Source organism: Biomphalaria glabrata, chromosome 4, assembly GCF_947242115.1.
Source record: "Biomphalaria glabrata chromosome 4, xgBioGlab47.1, whole genome shotgun sequence".
Taxonomy (NCBI): Eukaryota; Metazoa; Mollusca; class Gastropoda; family Planorbidae; genus Biomphalaria; species Biomphalaria glabrata.
Window position 1 is genome coordinate 14,760,087 of NC_074714.1, and position 20,619 is coordinate 14,780,705.

General features: G+C 35.5%; 1 protein-coding gene across 1 annotated transcript in view; it reads left to right on the forward strand.

Moving 5' to 3' along the window:
- LOC106054130 (macrophage-expressed gene 1 protein-like) overlaps window positions 1-15,363 on the forward strand; it is a 35,993-nt gene extending 20,630 nt beyond the window's left edge. Inside the window, exons 10-15 of the mRNA XM_056027698.1 lie at window positions 3,441-3,609; window positions 10,138-10,261; window positions 11,410-11,549; window positions 12,470-12,610; window positions 13,778-13,871; window positions 14,917-15,363. Coding sequence (XP_055883673.1) covers window positions 3,441-3,609; window positions 10,138-10,261; window positions 11,410-11,549; window positions 12,470-12,610; window positions 13,778-13,871; window positions 14,917-14,990 — 742 coding nt within the window. The 3' untranslated portion in view covers window positions 14,991-15,363. The remainder of the gene's footprint in view (window positions 1-3,440; window positions 3,610-10,137; window positions 10,262-11,409; window positions 11,550-12,469; window positions 12,611-13,777; window positions 13,872-14,916) is intronic.
- Window positions 15,364-20,619: the final 5,256 nt, after the last annotated feature.

Below are 20,619 nucleotides of genomic sequence, written 5' to 3' on the forward strand. Positions count from 1 at the left end.
GAAAAAGCTAATTAGTATGCATTATAAGTTAGACCTAATTTAAAACGAATAGTAATCTTATAAACTGCATTTACTTACAAATTTATAATGTAATGTCGCTGTAATTTATTCTTTTGAGGAGTCAAATAAGAGATCGAGGCTTTTCAAAACAATTACATCAATTATAAGACTTCAGTTAGGCCAGGAGAGGCGCGGTAGTTGAGCGGTTAAGCGCTTGGCTTCCGAACGGGGGCTCGGGTCGAATTCTGGTGAAGACTGGGATTTTCAACTTCGGAATCCTTGGGCACCCCTGAGTCCACCCAGCTTTAATGGGTACATGACATTAGTTGAGGAAAAGTAAAGGCGGTTGGTCGTTGTACTGGCCACATGACACCCTCGTTAACCGTAGGCCACAAAAAACAGATGAACCTTACATCATCTGCCCTATAGACCAAAAGGTCTGAAAGGGGAACTAGTTAGGCCAGGTTCACATCTAACTTTGCATTCACTTGCACCTATCCTTTAATCTGCAGGACCGTTGGGGCACTACACAAGGTCTATCAACCTTCTTTCTCCATTCTTATCTCTCATTTGTCTTTGATATAATTTCATTTGGATGTTCTTTCTGAAAATATTGAAGCCTGCCTGGGTAGACCACTTCGGGGGCCGATTTTGAGTTTGTGTTTCCACACAAACTGTCTTTGTAATCTTGTTATTATTAGTCTAGTTCTATTACAAATTTTGTTACATGACTGATTCTACTTAATTGACACAAGTACGCTTAATATAAGGGTATTTTTAAATAAAAAGTATGTTTTAAAATAGTATCTTGGTTTTACTGTGTTTGTTTAAAAAAATGTATATACAGTAGAGTCTCTATAGTCAGCAATGATTGGCACCGGACCCATTTCGATTAACGAATTATTCGGACTACTTCAATAAACATAATGAAAAATGATGATAAAATGAAATCTTTACTTTTTACAAAGAAATTCATCCAATATTAACACGTGTGGCTGGCTGAGTGATATGACGTTTGGCTTTCCAATCTTTCGGGATCTGATTGGCACCTGTCATTAGATGGGGAAATGTAAAGGCGATTGAACGTTGTGCTGGCCACATAAAACGCTCTTTAAACGTCGGCCATAAATGCATAGATCGCAAGGTCTGAGAGATAGATGAGAACTTTTTTTTTTAAAAACATAACTAGTCGACCGGCGGCATAGCATACGCCGCTATTTTACAGGGCCGGCCTTAGGTCACTGCAGAGAGGCTCCACACTTTCATAGGACCCGCGCTAATTCTAGGTGTATAAATTATTAAATTTAACCATTGTATAACTTATAACAGATTTCCCGCGGCCTCCTGTCGATTTACAAGGAGCTCCTGAAATCGAAAAAATCCTGAAAATTTCCGCAAATTATTAAAATCTTTAGAAATCTCATACAAATCTCCTGAAATATATAGACCAAAAGTGTCATATTGGGGTGTCATTCAATATGGAAAATGCCAATCCTAAGCGCAATAAAAAAAACGGCATTATCCCGTAACTGTGGAATCTGGTGAAAGAAGCTTCTCACGCCTCAAACTAATGAAGAATTACTTTAGTTCAACAATTCTCGAAGATAGATTGAAACATTTGGTAATTCTTGCTATTGAGCGTGATCTATGTAGAAAACAGAATTCTTATGATATAGTGTATGTCTTTGCTACACGCAAGGCTCGTAAAGTAATTGTGTACGTAGTAAAGAATGAATAAAATACAAAGACGAATTTATTTTCTAATATAAACTCTTAAATTTCACTTATAATCCGTCTCCCTACCCAAACTTGGGTTTTGCATTCCGTTTCGCATAGGGCCCCACAATGATTAAGTCGTCCCTGCTATTTAGTGACGGGTGAATATACATAGTAGATTAGTTGTTCTCTATCCATGACTTTTTGGTCACAATGGTTAAGTCCGGCGCTGCTATTTAGTGTTTGCAAAATGTTTTACATGTTTCGGATGTTCCTTCAGCGGGCATGGTTTGATAAATCCAAACCGCACGACCAGACAGCCAACCTGTCAATTCTTGTTCTCCCCCCCCCTCCTCTTGTTTTTTCGAGGGGTGACTATCCGCAGAAATAAGAGAGTGATCTTTCATTTTCTTTTTCTTCTCGTCCAAACTCTTGAGCCATGAAGAGAATTATATATAGCAGGGTTTCTCAACCTGGGGGTCGAATGACGATTTCTCAGGGGTCGCCTAAGACCATCGAAAATGTGGATTGTTTTTGTCTATTCTTCTATTGCTGTATGTGTGTGTGTGTGGAGGGAGTCGCGGCAGAGTGGGGGATTGTAAAAAGGGGTCGTCGAGCTTAAAAGGTTGAGAACCGCTGATATATAGAGATAATAAGATACAATAAATATAAACTAACCAATTCTGTGCAGGAAGTGCGTGACAAGAGAGGGAAATAATTCTTATACAGAAGTCAAAGTAGTTTTCTAGAATAGAGTTTTAAAATACATACATAATTTATGAAAATAGTTTTCTAATAGATCGACTTGTGGTACAGTTTAAATACTGGACGAAAGAGCTATGTACTGAGAATATTTAAAACGCTAAAAATATGGTATTCTACGCTTGAAACACGGTAATGAACATACAGTAATTTTTAGAATAGAATATACTTATTCACTTTTCTTTCTTAGTTTTGTTATTTCTAACTGTATCTTAATTTCGGTTTCGGATTGAATTGACTTTCGGATTGCGGAAGTTCGAATTATCGTGACTCCATTGTTTTTACCTTTTTGTTTGTATGACCATTCATATTGTTGGGACGCAGCATACCCTTATGTTTTCTTTTTGTTTAGATTGTTGTAATACAGTTATTTTTCTTTATGTGAAACCCTCTTTTTCATTTTTTTCCTCCTCCTCTTGAACTTAATTGTTTTATAAAGCTTCTATCAACTCACTCTGTCTGTCTGTCTGTCTGTCTGTCTAAAAGGGTTGGACATGTTTTTTTCTCCTCTTTCCATTCTTGATTCAATTTGAAATTTTGCACAATTATTCATTGTACCTGACAAGACATAAATCAATCAAAAAAATTAATCAATTAGTAATCAATCATTCGTGATTATTTATTCTATTTGATAATGAAATAAGGGGGATAAATGTTACTTAATAAAAAGCATAGATGTATATATGGATTTAATCCCCTTATTTGCACGTTATTTAAAATTTTGCTTAATTATTCATAGTCAATGACGATACACAAATCAATCAAAAAATTAATCAATAATTAATCATTTAATAATGATTATCTTTTTTAAATGGCAGAAAAGGGGTTAAACCCTGTTATTTTTTTAGGTAAATAGCAGTAATTAGCGCAGTAGTTAATTTAATTTAGTAATTAACATCTATGTATAAACTTTCTTTTGCTTGTTATTGAGTTTCACTTGTACTTGACTTTATTTGTTTTAGTTGTGGCTTCCTCTATCTTTCTACTTGCTGTGACAACAAACAATATGAGTCTACTGCTGCATATTCAGCCTATTGGTGTGCAGCAACAAGCCCTGTCCCTCCCAACTCTGGCTATTTGTTTGGTGGCTTCTACAGACCTACACAAGACAATCCCCTTACTGGATCTACTGTAAGACTATAATAAATATATAAATGCAATATAATAATAATAATAAGGCTTATCTTCGAATCCGAAGTTTAGTGAGGAGTGCAGTATTTACCGTGGCTGCGTAGCCCTAGCTGTGACCTACATATTTTGCCACATCCAGGGCAAGCATAACCATTGTCCGCAGGTGGTCGATTTGGATTTTCTTTTCGCCGTCTGCGTTTGTCCTCGGCAGCGGATTTTCTTTTGGTCTCAAATGTGTATCCCGGGGCCTTCGTGAGTGACCTCCAGCTGTCTCGTTCTGAGGCCGCATGCAACCAGGTGTTCTCTTATAGAAAAGTTTACTCCTAAGCTGGACTTTGAAGCGTTTCCGTGGGGTACCTCTGTTACGTCGACCACCTTTTAGCTTACCAAAAAAGACTGCTTTTGGCATACGTTCGTCTCCCATACGGGATACGAGAACTACCCATCATAACTGCCGGACCATAATAAACACAATGTACAATAGCGACGAACCGTTTTAGCTCACTCAAGGTATCACTCAGATCTAAGCATTTAATTAATTTATTTACTCGCTATTAATCATCAATTGCACTAATTTAGCGATCAAGCGCTAAAAACACAGCCACCACCCCTTCAATCCAACCCCATCCCCCTTGGGCATCGATGTCACATTTTACTATCCCCACCTTGACACGTGTCACACTAGACTCTTGACAAGAGTACACTCCCTCCATCTATCGTGGCAAACATCCGTTGACCCCCTTCCTTCCGGGAGGGGCTGGTCACTTCAAAGTGCCCATTCAACTCAACGCCTTGGGCAACGCTGTTCGTCTAACACTAGCCATTATCGAGGTATAATCTCCTTTGATCCAGCCGAGCTCTGATACCCCCCCCCCTCCTTTCTATCCTCTGACCACCTGGCGAACTCCCTGGACTTTCAACTCGCGCCTTCGCGTGGTGTCTATCTCCCGGAAACGCCGTCACGGTCAAGCGAGGATCTCTTTGTCAAAGACGCCAGATAGTCTAGACCACCTTTGCACTTATCTCCCGCCACTCACCCCCCCCCCTTTCTATCCACGTGTATATGGACAAACTTCATCGTCCGATCTCATTCACGCTGGAGAGCCCACAGGGAGCACATCTATCTCTTGCTTGAGCTCTAGACTATTTTCATTCCCTTATTTCACTTGGATTGGTGGTATGTAACTTTGTAAAGTGCTTGGGAAACATTTTACTTAGTAATGTATATATACATATATATTTGTGCATTTATTACTACATTATTCGTGTATATATTTGTGCATTTTTATCACGAATAATGTAAGTAGATTACTGTATACTTATATTTTATATCATGACTTTTGTGGCTAAATGTTCAAGCCGTCTAGACTAGAATTTATTAACAATTCTTACCAGATGTATTTAGCTCTTTAACTATCATTTATTTAACTCTGATATATTAGCGCTCAGCACGAGCCTTCAATATATTATCATTGATTAATTCCTTGGCAGGGAATTATCAAGACACTTATGTAAACATGTCTTATTACTGAGTATGTACTTACTTATGCTCTATGTTTACTTATGGGAGAGCATGGGCGAGTGTCAGGCGTTGATCTCCCCTTCCCCTGTCATCTCATTTATCTAAGCGATGTATGTACTTGCTACTCACCGTGATTGGTGAACGTCACCTGTATTACTTATCATATATCACTTACTACTGTTTGTTATTTCCCTTTATGGGAGTCCCCATTATTATTGTTATCTCCCTTGATGGGACACTATATTCATTTGTTAGGTCCCTTTGACAATTTTGAAACTAGCTTATAGTTTCTATACATCAGTCTAAAGATGTCCTTCACGGAAAGGCATCTACCTCCCAGTGTTATCATTATGGCTAAACCGACGCATACATCATATCGTTGCAGCTTTTATTTATAGGCTACATCCGCCTGAAATCTTAGCAACCTAAAGCTGATAGCAGATTTGCTGGCACCAGATCTGTAGACATCAGTTCTACTCATGCATCAAGAGTCCAAGTAACAACGCTAGCCACAGACTCGTCACTGGCTTAACTGATTGGTAGACGCAGCTCAGCTCTGCAACCATACAAGTTGGACTGCACACGGAGCCTGGATCCACTACGCCAGCCCACCAGCAGACAGCATCAGTATCAGCCACACCAGTCTCACCAGTGCAGCACCGGACCAAAAGCTAAGCAACCAGCCTAATGACACTCAGACCACTTGGTTCTAATATCTGATGATGATAATCTTATATATGTAAATACGCTAGATCCCATACTAGCAACTGTACAGCATTTCACCTTTCATTATCTTATTTTGTATAATAAACTGTACATAAGTTTGCATCTAAATATAGCATTTGTTGCCTGCATTTTAACGCTATGCTTGTAGTTTATATGTGCAAGTAAGGATTCTCAAACCATAAAAATCCCCTAGACACCCAAAACGGCCAAATCTTTAATCCGACTTGTCACAACAATATATATACATTAACCACATAAGCGTCGTAGAAAAAACATAGTAGAACAAATGATTATATCTTCTAGTAATTTTTAGGACAACATTATCTTATTTCTAACGTATTATTGGGGCATTGACTGACTTAACCTTGATAGGAGTGTTTTAGAATGATAAAATCATGAATGTATATTTATCACGTTTTTTTTATAGAGATTTAGTTTTGTATATTTTTCAACTTTGTCGCTCAAAAATGAATTTTACATGAGAACAACTAATGTAAAAAAAAAAAACATTTAAAAGACATTTTTCCTTTATAATGCTGATGACTTTATTGTTAATACTTAATAAATAATAGATATAAAAGGAAATGTTTATTCAAAGCCCCAATCCCCCCTCCTTAAAAAATAATAAATCTGGTTACGCCCATATATAAAATTACTCAGAGAATGTAAATATTTAGTTTGGTGATCCAGATCCAGACATGGCAACATTAAAAGATAGTAGTTCAAATCAGAATATTGGATCTATTTATATGGTATTGATTAGTATAGATTAGTATAGAAGATTCTAGTTTGATGATAGGCCTAGTTTGATGATAGGCCTAGTTTGATGATAGGCCTAGTTTGATGATAGGCCTAGTTTGATGATAGGCCTAGTTCGATGATATATCTAGTTCGATGATAGGCCTAGTTTGATGATAGGCCTAGTTTGATGATAGGCCTATTTTGATGATAGGCCTATTTTGATGATCGGCCTATTTTGATGATAGGCCTAGTTTGAAGATAGGCCTAGTTTGAAGATAGGCCTATTTTGATGATAGGCCTAGTTTGATGATAGGCCTAGTTTGATGATAGGCCTATAGCTCTAGACTGTGCTCAAAATGTTCCTAAATCTCTTTTTAATTATTTCACTCTTTGATAAAGACATACGGGAATACCTTCTGTGTTCAAAATACAGGTTTCTTAGACCTCTTAACCAAATTTGATTATAACTGTAAAACTAGAGTTTTCCTTGTGTGACCAATTAGCTAGTAATGCTTTTATATTTACATCTACTGTTTAATTATTAGAAAAATCGTTAGAACCGATTTCGAGATCGGTATCCAGGTTTTGCTTCTTTTTTTTTCGTCCCATTAAGATTTTGTCAACTACTGATAGAAATAGTAAATATGAATGAAAATATCTATAGAGCATGTATAATAAAGAGGCATTAAATAAAAAAATGCTTATTCTATATTTCTCTAATATTTTTTAAAGTCTCTTTAGAATATCAATAAGCCTGGTCAGCAATACTTTTAACTTTAATAATAATCATACAATTTTAACAAAGTATGTTTTATTACTCAACGTGTTTACAAAGCAGAACATTTCTAGTCAACGAAACAAGTTTTGTTTTTTTCAAGTAATATTTATATATATATATGGCTCCTTTGTCTCGAAAGGCAATGGATGCGCCCAAGTGAGTCACTGGTTTTGGCTTAATTTTGAGACGGGGCAGAATCTGGTGTGGCTAATCAAGCCAATTCTAGAACGGCAGACTCTGCCACAATTCGTACATGTGTATGCCTCTGATTTAGGGCTAGCAGACAGGGCAGCTTTCTTTTTCTCCCTCTTGATTAAAGCCGCTTCAATTCTTTTGTTCTCAGCAAGGGTTGTCCTTGCACGCACAGTCTGTCTCCATGCACTCCGGTCTTTGGCTATGTTTTCCCACATACTTTCACTGATGGCTGAGGCTCTCATGTCTCATTTGCAGACATCTCTATATGTTAGTCTTGGGCGGCCCTTGGGTCTGACTCCTTCCACAAGCTCAGCATATAAGATATCTTTCGGGATTCTACCATCTGGCATGCGGGTGACATGTCCGAGCCAGCGTAATCTTCTTTGTGTCAGGAGAGCATACATGCTGTTCATATTGGCCAATCTCAAAACTTCCTGATTGGAGACATGGTCCCTCCAAGAGATGCCCATTATGCGTCTCAGGCAGCGCAAGTGGAAACTATTCAATCTGTGCTCTTGGTACATGTATGTTGACCAGCTTTCACTGCCATAAAGGAGAGTGCTCACAACGGTTCCCGGTCACTTCATCCCCGGTCACTTCATCCCCGGTCACTTCATCCCCGGTCATTTCATCCCCAGGTCACTTCATCCCCGGTCATTTCATCCCCTGGTCACTTCATCCCCTGGTCACTTCGTCCCCCGGTCACTTCATCCCCAGTCATTTCATCCCCTGGTCACTTCATCCCCGGTCATTTCATCCCCTGATATTTTCATCATCTGATCATTTTTATCTAACAAATTGTAATTTTAAAAATTATGAAATGAGCAATATTTAATGTATTCATTTTTATTTAAATGACAAAATAGTAACACGTTAATGTTTAAAAGGAATTAAAGCAAAACTTATACATGCGACATGATATCACGAGGATGGGTGAACTGGTCACTTCATCCCCCGGTCACTTCATCCCCAGTCATTTCATCCCCTGGTCACTTCATCCCCGGTCATTTCATCCCCTGATATTTTCATCATCTGATCATTTTTATCTAACAAATTGTAATTTTAAAAATTATGAAATGAGCAATATTTAATGTATTCATTTTTATTTAAATGACAAAATAGTAACACGTTAATGTTTAAAAGGAATTAAAGCAAAACTTATACATGCGACATGATATCACGAGGATGGGTGAACTTCGCCTTTATTAGAAATAAATAAAACCTTATTTCAAGGCTAAAAAAGACGCGCCCATTTTCAAGAAAGAGCCATTGAAAAATAAAATAAAGTGAAACATGGTCGTACTTCCACCACACCTTGGCCTCTGATGATAAGTTATCAGCGGCACGGTCATAATTATTGTTATCGCACTTCTATCTCTCAAAAGATTTCCTCTACTTGCACCACACCTTGGCCTTTGATGATAGGTTATTAGCGCATTGATCATTATTATTCTAATCGCACTTCAATCTCTCAAAAGATTTCCACTACTTGCACCACACCTTGGCCTTTGATGATAAGTTATCAGCGGCATGATCATAATTATTGTAATAGCATTTCTATCTCTCAAATTATTTTTTACTACTTACACCAAACCTTGGCCTTCGATCCGGAAAATATTATGATATTACAACCCCCACATCCAATAGAAGCGCTATAGCTAAGTACACACCCAGATTTACAATATAATATAAGATTTCTCATTAAGAAAACAGAGTGTAACTATAAACGCATTAGTAACAAAATGTCAAAAAGCATTTTACATAATCATATTTATATATAAAATATTTAATTGGGGATGAAATGACCGGGGATGAAGTGACCGGGGGATGAAGTGACCAGGGGATGAAATGACCGGGGATGAAGTGACCGGGGATGAAATGACCGGGGATGAAGTGACCGGTCACCCTCACAACACAGGCGTTGTAGACTAGGATTTTGGTCGCTATGGTCAATTTACCATTTTCCCAAACGCGCTTGGAGAGTTTTGCCAATGCTGTGGTAGATTTTCCTATCCTTTTTGTCAGCTCGATGTCTAAGTCTAGGTTACTGACAATTGTTGAACCCAAGTAGGTAAATTCCTGCACCACTAAAAGGGTGTGGTTCCCAATTTGTATTATAGGTATTTCTGCGACGTCTTGTGCCAGGATTTCGGTCTTGGAGAGACTTATAGTAAGGCTGAACTCTTGACAAGCAGCTGCTAAGGCGTTCACTAGCTTCTGTAGACCTCCTTGTGAGTGAGATACGAGTGCCGCGTCATCGGCAAACAGCAGCTCCCTTATCAAGATACGACGCCTTTTCGTTTTGGCTTTAAGACGTGCCAGGTTAAAGAGCCTTCCATCGGATCTGCTATGGATGTATATTCCGTCTTTCAGGGATCTAAAAGCACTGGATAGTACGACTGAGAAGAAGATGCCAAATAGTGTAGGGGCCAGTGCACATCCTTGTTTTACACCGCTCTTAATGGAGAATGGCCTGGAATGGTCTTCAAGTAATACCAAACATATATTTAATATATATATATTACGCAGTTTAAATATTTTGTCTTATTTTGTTTTCAATTTCTAGAACTGCCCGCCTACATTCTATCCTAGAATTATTCTAACTGATGTCACTTTGTGCCTAAGTGATGACTTTGAACAGAGTATTCGTGTGGCTATACCTTTTGGAGGATTTTTTTCTTGCAAATCTGGTAACACAATTCTATGTAGCCTAATTTCTAAATTAAACTCACGAGATAAAACCCTTCTTTGACAGTTTATTAGTTCAAAGCTTATATCAACTCACTCTGTCTTAATGTGTGTCTGTCTGGTACAATTTTTGTTCAAGTTATTTTTCCCACACACATTCTCGGAACCAGTTGAAACTTAACACAATTATTCATTGTCCTAACAACCAGTTGATTAATTAATTAGTGGCAATTCATTAATTTAGTTTGATTTTCATTAAAGGAAGATGCCCTATAGTATTGATAGTTATGTCTAAAACTGTACACTTCTGTCCCTTATATAAGTTTTGATTCTTTTAGAATTTATTTTAATTATATTTCGCTTTTTATTTTCTGAATTTTTTTGAAAGGGGACAAGCCACATTTAGTTTTGATGATGTCGTTTCAAAACAAAATAATTAATAACCAGTAGTTAATTGACTAATCGTCTAATTTGTTTTATTGATTCATGTGTTGGCCACGCCAATGCATATTTGTGCTAAGTTTAAACTTGATTAGTAGCAGGTTGTGTGAGAAATATCAGACAGACATGTATACAGACAAAGTGAGTCGATAATAGTTGGTTGTTTTTTTTTTTTAACTAGAACAGCAATTTAAAAAAATATTTTTTTTGCTTTATTTTGTGGTTGAATGTCAAGGGTTACGTGTTTTCGTCTGAAAAGAACCATTTAGACTTTTTATTTAAAAATACACTTTTTTGACTAAACGTAAATGTTAGGAAATAATACTAAAATAAGGATTCTACGGATTATTTAGGGCATTGAGTCTTCGGATTACAGTTCTTCAAAACTGACAACCTAATGGTATTATCTGCGACATAATCCTCTTTTTAGCAAAGAAATGATTTGAGCCAAATTATAGTTTTTCCTTCTATCTTTTATGTATTTTGCAGATCTAATTCCAATGAAAATACAGCATTTAGCTTTAAATATCAGTGTTACTGAAAGATAAAAAAAGATTCAGTTCTAAAATACGGAGAGTTGGGTTCAAAACGATGTAGGTTATACAACGAAAAGACTTAAACAGCGGAATGTGAAACTTTATATTAACAGTTGTTTTTTTCTTGGACGAGTGTTTAACCTTTTTGTTGTTGTTTTTTTTTTTGTTTGAAGGAAATCCACTCGCCGTCTATCGACAAAATTCAACAAAAAATGAACTGCAGTCTAATATGTCACAAAACATTGACGGTAGCACGTCATACCCAATGAGATGTCCGGACGGATATAGTCAGCATTTGGCTACAATAGATTCAGTAAGTTTTTTTTTTTAATTACACCAGAGAATTGTATAAAAATACAATAAAATTTCTATCGTTATTACATTTTAATTCGTCCTGTAACTTGATTATAAATTGTATATGTTTAAATAATATATTCTTCATTGAAATTTTTCTTGAAAATGATTATTTTGTGTAATTAGAAAGTATTGAGCATAAACCTAACTGCATGCATGCAAGTGCAGACAAATTGTAGCATAACCACTAAAGATCATGCTGAACTGATAATGTATCCCCTCTAAAGGAAAAAATCTTCTCTAAGTTATTTTTTTTTTATTTTTTAGTTTACATTTTTTACCAATAAATAATCAAACAGTAGCCAACTAAATTTAAAAGAAATGAGATACATTTTTAAGAATCTTTTGATCGTAACATATCATCTTCTTAATAACTCTGTTTTATAACAGTTATTTTAATAGTCTATTTGATTTGAGTTCAAATCTCGCTGAAAATTAGGTATTTTGACTTTAGTTTTTTTAGGTCCTGATTCCATACAACTCTAATGAATACCTGACTTTAGTTGGGGAAAGTAAAGGCGATTGGTCGTTGTGCTGGCCACATGACACCTTTCTCCTTAACAGTTGGCCAAAGAACCAGATGATTTTAACATCATCTGCCCTATAGATCGCAAGGTCTGAAATGGGAACTTTACTTTAGTCTCATATTTTTTTGATACTGATACTGCTCCGTACTACAAAACGGTGGGCTTGAAAATTTTTTAAACCTGCAGTGATAAATAATTCACGATAATTATTATATACCATTAAAAATATATCTTATTAATAATTCCTTGACACCGGGTAAACCTAAAAACTAGTTATTTATATTTGTTCCACTATAGAGGAAAGCCCATAATACTACCTGATCACATTTGATTTAAATAACTGTAATTTCAGGGTTGCTCAATTAATTTTTGTGCAAAGACTGGATCGATGACCAAAGCACCTCTCCCTGCTATCAGAAGACCACCATTTATGTCCAAGCCCGATGCTATATATAACTATGAGGAGAAATATATATTTAATCCTCAAACACTGGTAAATATTGTGTCGTGTATTTCGTTTATATATATATTGTTACAAATGAACAGTGATAAGTAGAGGTCAACGTATGACCCCGGCGAGATGACACAGCAGCTAGTGTTCCCTGGAATCTACATGTACAAACAAAGACAGGATGTGACGTGTCCACACGTGTTGTTCCAGGGGACGAACAGATCTAAGTAGGGGGACAGTTACTAATGAACAGTGACAGATAAAGGTCACTACGTGTGACCCCGACTTGATGACACTGCAGCCGATGTTTTCTGGAATCTACATGTATAAATAAAGACAGGATGTGACGTTTCCTGACATGTTATTCCAGAGGATACTAGGAGTGTTTGTGCAACTTTGGAGAAGCGATTATGGACTCTATATAAGCCAGAAAGTTAATGTGAAAGTCAGTCGTATGGAGTCGTGAGTGAGCCGTTACAGTCGATACAGACGGTGTAAGACGTGCGGCTCTGTGGAAGAGAAATGTGTACGACTCGATGCAAGTTAACTAGGGTAGAGTTAACTGGAGTGGACTACTGTCGTTAAAGTTAAAGTCTATACAGCGAACTACAGTGGACTTGAGCCGTTACAGTCGATACAGTCGATGTAAGACGTGTGCGGCTCTGATTCGGTAGACTTGAGTACGACTTGGTTCAGCTTTAGGAGACCTGGAGCGACACTGGGAAGTGTGTCGTTGGTCTGCTCTGTGGAATACGGCTCGAGGAAAGTTGAGAAGAGATGAATTGCAACGAAGTGAAGAGATGTATTGCAACGAAGTATAGCTAACTGTAAACTGACAGATATTGTACAGTCTTCTACGCTACATGTTCAAGTAACGAATTATTAGAGTTAATAGTCATTAAAGTTATATGAAACTGAAAGTTTAGTCGTCAAGTTCTTTGCTGTGTTTTTATTTATGTGCCAACTAATACATCTAGCCAGAAGATTCAGAAATACGTAACAATATATTATATATATACCATCAGTGTTTACTCTACTTTTTATTGACACAAAAAGTGTTTGATTTTTCAATGACAGTAATTATAAAACAATATTTGTAAATTTTGCTACTATTCTAAAAAGTATATTTATATTGCTTTTGTAATTATGTTATTCATATTTTTACAATTCTTTATAACTTATATTCACTTCATTGATAACTTATTACAGGTGTGGATGAAGAATGAAAAGGCCACTCATTATGAGGAAACTAACAATATAACAGTTAATACAATCAATGACAGTCACTCAAAGAGCTTGAAAGGTTAATGTGAAATAAAAAGCTCCATCTGTGTATAAACAATATTTACTTCTCATTCTATTAAATACATTTTTATATCAAGTCGATTGAGTGTCAAAACCTATTAGTATAGCGTAAAGAAACATATAGTACATGATCTATTTTTTTTTCTGTTTAGAAAAGCCGCTACTGTTGTTTTCTTTTCGTGTTGGTCAAATTAAAATCTCAAAAGTAAAATTTGCATAATAATTTTTATTTTATTTTCGGTCAAAATTGGTCTTTAAGCAACATTTTTTTTCAAAGTCTACTTAGTGTCTTAAAAAGTGTCATATTCTTAAAGATTCTAGGAATTTTCAACAGCTAGGAACCCGTTATTAAATACTAGCCCTGTTCACTGGGTATGTTTATTTGTTACCAGGCTATATCATACCGCATTTGAACCCTTCCTTACCACACAATAAGCCCCTAAATACTTGTATACGCTCAACTGAGTTGAAACAACCCGCTCCACTTACACATAAAATACTTTTGGTCTGTGACTTCAGGTATCACTTTTCTCTCCCTTTTGCCTTACAATCTCAGTCTCGTCATCATGAAACAGGGACATGAAACTGAAATGCTAGTTAACACATTAGTCAGGCCAGTTTTAGAACAATCACCCTTTGTTTGGGAGTCCTTCAACTACAACAACAACAAAAATAGAGCAAATGCAAAATAGAGGAGTAAAATTCATAACAAACGAATATTTACATTTGATTAGAGTAACACCATTAGATTAAATATAGAGACACTTCAGGACAGAGGAATTATAACTAAAGCACCAATACTTCATAAAACAAATAGGACAAATTGACGAATTCGTACAACTGCTCCTTCTTCGTTAGTACCATTAGAGAATGGAATGCGTTGCTTGAATCAGCCAAGAAATACAGCGACTTAGCAGAGTTAGATTGACTTATGAAATGCGTAGAACATAATTGTATTTTTTTAAAATAATGTCTGTAATTTATAAGATAAGATAAGAAGATGTCTGTTTATAATACACAATTAAAATAAAATTCAATTTCAGGTAGTTCAGCTGTGATAAAATATACAGTGACTCTAACTTTCACCTGCCTGCTAGTAGCTGTGACGTTACTTTAGGAGTGTAGGAAAATATATACTGCAATGTAGGTCTACTATGGAAACTACAGACTGTTTCAATAATTTTTGTGACAACAAAAAAAAAAAAAAATCATTGTCGTATCTTTGCATATTTATGGCTTTTACTGTTGATGCAGTGTTGCACATTATATTACATGGAAACATGACATGAAAGGACATGAATCAAACTTAATAACATTAACCTTTAGTGTAATAATATGTTTTGTGCATAATTCCTGTTATTTTAGTGTCTATATTCAAATTGAGTTTAGCTTTTTTTTCTGTATTGATATCAAATATAATTGCAAATAAAGATATGGTATATAAAAACATCCACCTGTAATTAATAATTCAATAAATAAATCTATCTATCTATCTATTTTTCTAATGTTATGGCTCTTCCGCGGTGTCGAATCCAACCAATGAAATAAACAGGAGGTAACCTTCAACTAAATCAGGAACACCGGCGACATGCCAAAACAATCAATATAAGTCGTCGACGCTAGTATTAAACAATAATAAACACTTTAATACTTAAGAAGGGATCAGTAAAATGTCTTTCAGTAAAGCCGTATATCTAATACTTGTTATTACTACTGTTCTACACAAAGCGTCTTGTTTGTAGCGTAACTTAGAGCGTTCTTCTTTTTTAACTATCTGTCACGTCACTTGTCACTAAGTAAAACTTTCCCCTTATTTCCGAAACAAATAATAAATCCTAATCATGTCATAACAACTCCTTCCCCTCCCGCTAAAAACAATTGCCAGTCAATTTTTTATCTACCGTCTTAATCGTACACTATGCAAAGGCCAAAATTTATGGGAAACATAAACGACAACACAACTTGAGTCTTGATTTAGGTTTCAACTTCTTCATCATTGTCCCAAACTCAAGTTGATCTGACCATATATTTCCCTCAAATGTCACAAAGTGATACTGTCCAATGTGATGTGCCGTAGGTGACCGCATGAGTAGTTCGTTTGCGCTGACACTATAGGTGTGTCTAGCTATGGTCGATCCATGTTCCAACGGCATAAACCCAATGTATGGTTCATACTGGACCTTAATTAAAAAAAAAATTAGAATCTCTTCTTCTACTAAGTCAAATCCTAAATAATAAATTTGGGTTGTTTAGAATTTGTTGTTGTTTTTTTTTATTGCTTTTGTACATCGAAGCATTCATGCTTACATCAATGTTCCTATTTTGTTCCTAAATATATATTAATAATAATAATAACAAAAACTTCTGCTCAAGTTTAGATTCGAACTCGTGCACCCCTTGTGATGTAGCTTTTTATAAAAACTCACCTCCTCCTAAAAGTTTTAATTTAAAAAGTGGTGTAACTTAATGAAAAATCTGCTTGCATATTTAATTTTAAGAATTAAACGGATCGCTTTCAGAAAACATAAAAGTAGACGTTATTTGATAAATTAGATTTATTAGATTTATTAGATAAATTTGCAGTATGTAAGATATCATTATTTTGTATTTTCAAAAACGTCTCTAATTTCTGTGACCTTAACGGACTGACTGACGGACACATAGACAACACAAAAATTTTTAGCAGCTTTAAACATCCCGGTGGCAGCTACAAATGTAGTCTACATAGTATAAAGCATATAGAGAGTAAAATATAGCCAATGGTAAATATGCGAGTGGAAGGATTATACAACAAAGTGAACATTTCTTTATCAAACACAATGAAAATTCAAAAGCGAAATTAATTACAAACAATATTATAAATGATGAAATGGAGGGGGGAGGGAGTAAGGGATGACCATACACCAAAGTAATTATCTGTTAATCAGCTAATTTGAAGTGTTATTACATTAAAAAAAAATAGAAATATTAAAATGCCAATTTTAATGCTGACTATGAAAAAAAAAAGGCTACAGTGAAAAGTAAATGTATACAACTGCACACATGTAGATGAAGATCACTCGGTTTGCACCGCGTTGATCCAATACATTTCAATAGTATTCCTACTGTAATACATGACATAATTATGTGACCACTCTCGGTTCAGAGTCAAAATTGGTCCCACAGGTGCGTAGTGTGAGAGATTTAGAGAAAAGTACGACAAACGAATTTTAGTAAAGAAATCAAACAATTGGTTTACAAATCTATACTTATGTTAATAATAGATTCATTATGTCGCATCACACTCTAATCTCACATTTTTATCATTAGTAAATATAAAATGAAAAAGGTTTGTGCCATGTGGGAGGGGCGATACATGCAATGGCCCGCGCTCATCGGACAAACCAATACTTTTTCCTTTGTATTATAGTTAAGAAATTACACAATTTAAAAAAAAAATCTGTAACAAATATAATATATATATATGCTATCAAATGGGGGCACGGTGGCTGAGTGGTTAAGCGCTTGTCTACCTAACCTGGGGTCCTAAGTTCGAATCTCGTTGAAGACTGTGATTTTGAATTCCGGGATTTTTAGGGCGCCCACGATTCCACCCAACTCTAATGGGTACCTGACTTAAGTTAGGGAAAGTAAAGGCGGTTGGTCGTTGTGCTGGCCACATGACACCCTGCTCGTTAACCGTTGGCCAAATAAATAGATGACCTTAACATCATCTGCCCTATAGATCACAAGATCTGAAAAGGGAACTTTAATTATGCTATCTATTAAATTCTTATATCGAGTCTCCCCACACCCTTAATGCCAAATGCAATCATTAGCAGAAATTATAAAAATGAGCGAGAACTCTTTCTCGATTAATCGTTTTCACTCTAACGCCCTTCTCCCCTTTTCATAGGTAAACATGACGTTTTAAACAGAATGGTCAAATATGGCGACACAGTTTATTTAATGGCACATGAATTTATCATAATTATTTAAAGAAAGACTTTGTTTTTGAAAATTTAAAATTCATAAAAAGTTCTTCAGTATAATAGTAAGAATTTAGATTAGTTCTTAAACCAAATATTTTTTCCTAGTCGCCTTTTTCCAACATTTACTTAATCTTCATACACTTGTATTGTATAAATAAATATGGGACTATAACTCACTATTTCTGATTTAATCCCAACACTGCAGAGAAATTATTAAAGTAGACCCTAATTGGTCCAAGGAATTTGTTTTGGTTCAGAGCTTTAAATTATAGTTCTGTAACATAACGAAGTTACATATAGACCTATTGAACTAAATGTATCACTTGCAAATGAGGTTTTTTTTTTATATTATTTTTCGAATATATTTTTTTCGGTGGCGAACCCAGAGCCGTAATCTAAATTTGTGTATCTTAACTTTTCAAGAAACAAATTGGTTGTATTGTCAATGTAGTAAGGGCCTTGAAATTCATATTAGAATATTTTTCAAGTAAAACATTATTCAAAAGGTTTTTGAAAAAAAAGTATTTTTGAGCGTCTAACTATCGTTATGTTGGTGTCTTATGCTGACCAAAACAAGCCTACTATAACATGAAGATAAAAATACGATAAATACGCCTAATAGAGATTTACTTACGCCACTTGTGCCTCATTGTAAGTCAAACTTCAGTTACTTTATTTTACTTAATTTGATCTGCCTTTTTCAATAAATAGGATGAATATAATGAGCTGTAGATGTCAGGAGAAAGCGTTTCTGCAGTGGAAAATGCCAGAAAACGATTGGCGTTGGTATATTCTTTTATAAATAGGGTTAGGGTTTACTTGGCGTTAGTGTTAGGGTTTAGAAAAAAAAATAGCCCCCCCCCCCCCAATGTTCTGGATCCACTAGTGAAGACAACAGACCCCATTTTAAAAAGCTTATATTATCTCACTCTGTCTGTCTGGTACCAAGTTTGAACATGTTTTTTCTCCCTTTTTCCAGTCTTGGGTCAAGTTACAACTTTAAACAATTATTTATTGATCCAGACAAGACATGAAGAAATAAAAACACTAGTTAGTTATGTAATTGTTGGGGATTTTTTCAAAATGGAAATAAGGGGAATAAATAATACTTAATGAGAGATGTAGATGTATATATTGATTTAATCCACTTATTTCCATTGGACACGTTTATTTTCTCACTTCCATTTCTCGGATCAAATTGAAATTTCGCATAATTATTTAAATTCGATGACAATACAGGAATCAATCCAAAAAATAACCAATTAGTTATTTATTTTGGTAGTAATTAATTAATTTTTATATAGCAGAAAAAGGTGCTTTCCATTAATTGGCAGTAATTAGTGGTTCTTTCCTTTAGATAAGATTTGTTTTTAAAAGTATTCTTTTTAGCGGCCCCAGAAAGGGAAAAGACGATATTAGTTTTGTGATTGTTTTGCGGCTGTAGAACACTGAACTAAAGGAATTTTTGTGTTTAACGGAAATGTTTTTCTTCCTGAGGATTTGAATAAGAGATTGAACCTTTACAACATAATTAGATCAATTAGATATCCATTATAAGACATCAGTTAGGCCAGGTTCACATCTAACTTCACAATCGTTTTCACCTATCGTTTGGTCTGCTGGACCGTTGGGGCACCACGCAAGATCTGTCAATCTTCTTTCTCCATTCTTCTATGTCATTTGTCTTTAATATAATTTCATTCTGATTTTCTTTTTGAAAATATTGAAACCTGCCTTATTACCTGCCTGGGTGGACCACTTCGGGTGCCAATTTTGAGTTTGTGTTTCCACAGAATCTGTCTTTGTAAGCTTGTTCTATCTCGTGTCTTAGAATGTCGCGGTTTGCGTGATATAGTACAAGGATATGCGAAGGGAAAACTGGTTCCTTTTGTTCCTTGTCCGTCCCAAGGGAGACCTTACAACAAACTGCCCATTTCTTTTCATGTGGGAATAGACTCACTCGAAGCTCGCCACTTGGCACGAAAGGATTTTCAGATAAATAGACTGATACTCATGTACGCTTTTGTGGTAAATGAGAATAAATGTGGCGTGGTAATATTAAGTTTCACGTGTTTGAAAAACATGTTAGAAACGCATTGTTCGTGAGATACACAAAATAAAAGTCTAACATAGATGTGTCATGAGACGCGGAAGGGCTGGAGCATAAAACAATTAACTTGTATTTGATTGAAGTGGACAAAGAAAGAGAATGATAGTGCGAAGTATTTGGGAAGATATCTTGATCCTTAAGCAGGATAGCATCAGGAAGCAATAATACTTGAGCCTAGAAACTCCACTGGTTAGCTTGGGAATGGAAGACAGGTTTAATTTAAAAGTATATATACGCGTCCAAATTCACGTTTCGCAGCTATAGAGAACGAATTTATGTAAAAAGGTTTTTTGAAACACAAATTTGAAGATTAATTTTATTAAATAATGAAATGTGTTAAAGCGATGAATGGGATATAAAGTACGTCAGGACCTCTAAATTCGAAGATATAAGGAAGGAATGTATATAAAAATGCATTTGAAACACAAATTTGAAGGTTAATAAATAATGAAATCAATGGACTATGTTTTGTATTTTCATGTGTTAAAGTAAAAAATTATCTTTGCAAAGTGTAGTTCTTAAAATTAGATTTAGATCGTTTCGATCTTGTCTCATGGCTATATGACCTAGATCCATGAAATAGTCATACTTTCATAGAGTTGGGCAACTTTATTCTTTTGAGGGCCTTAAGCTTGTTTTAGGGCTACTTTACATACGTTACTGTT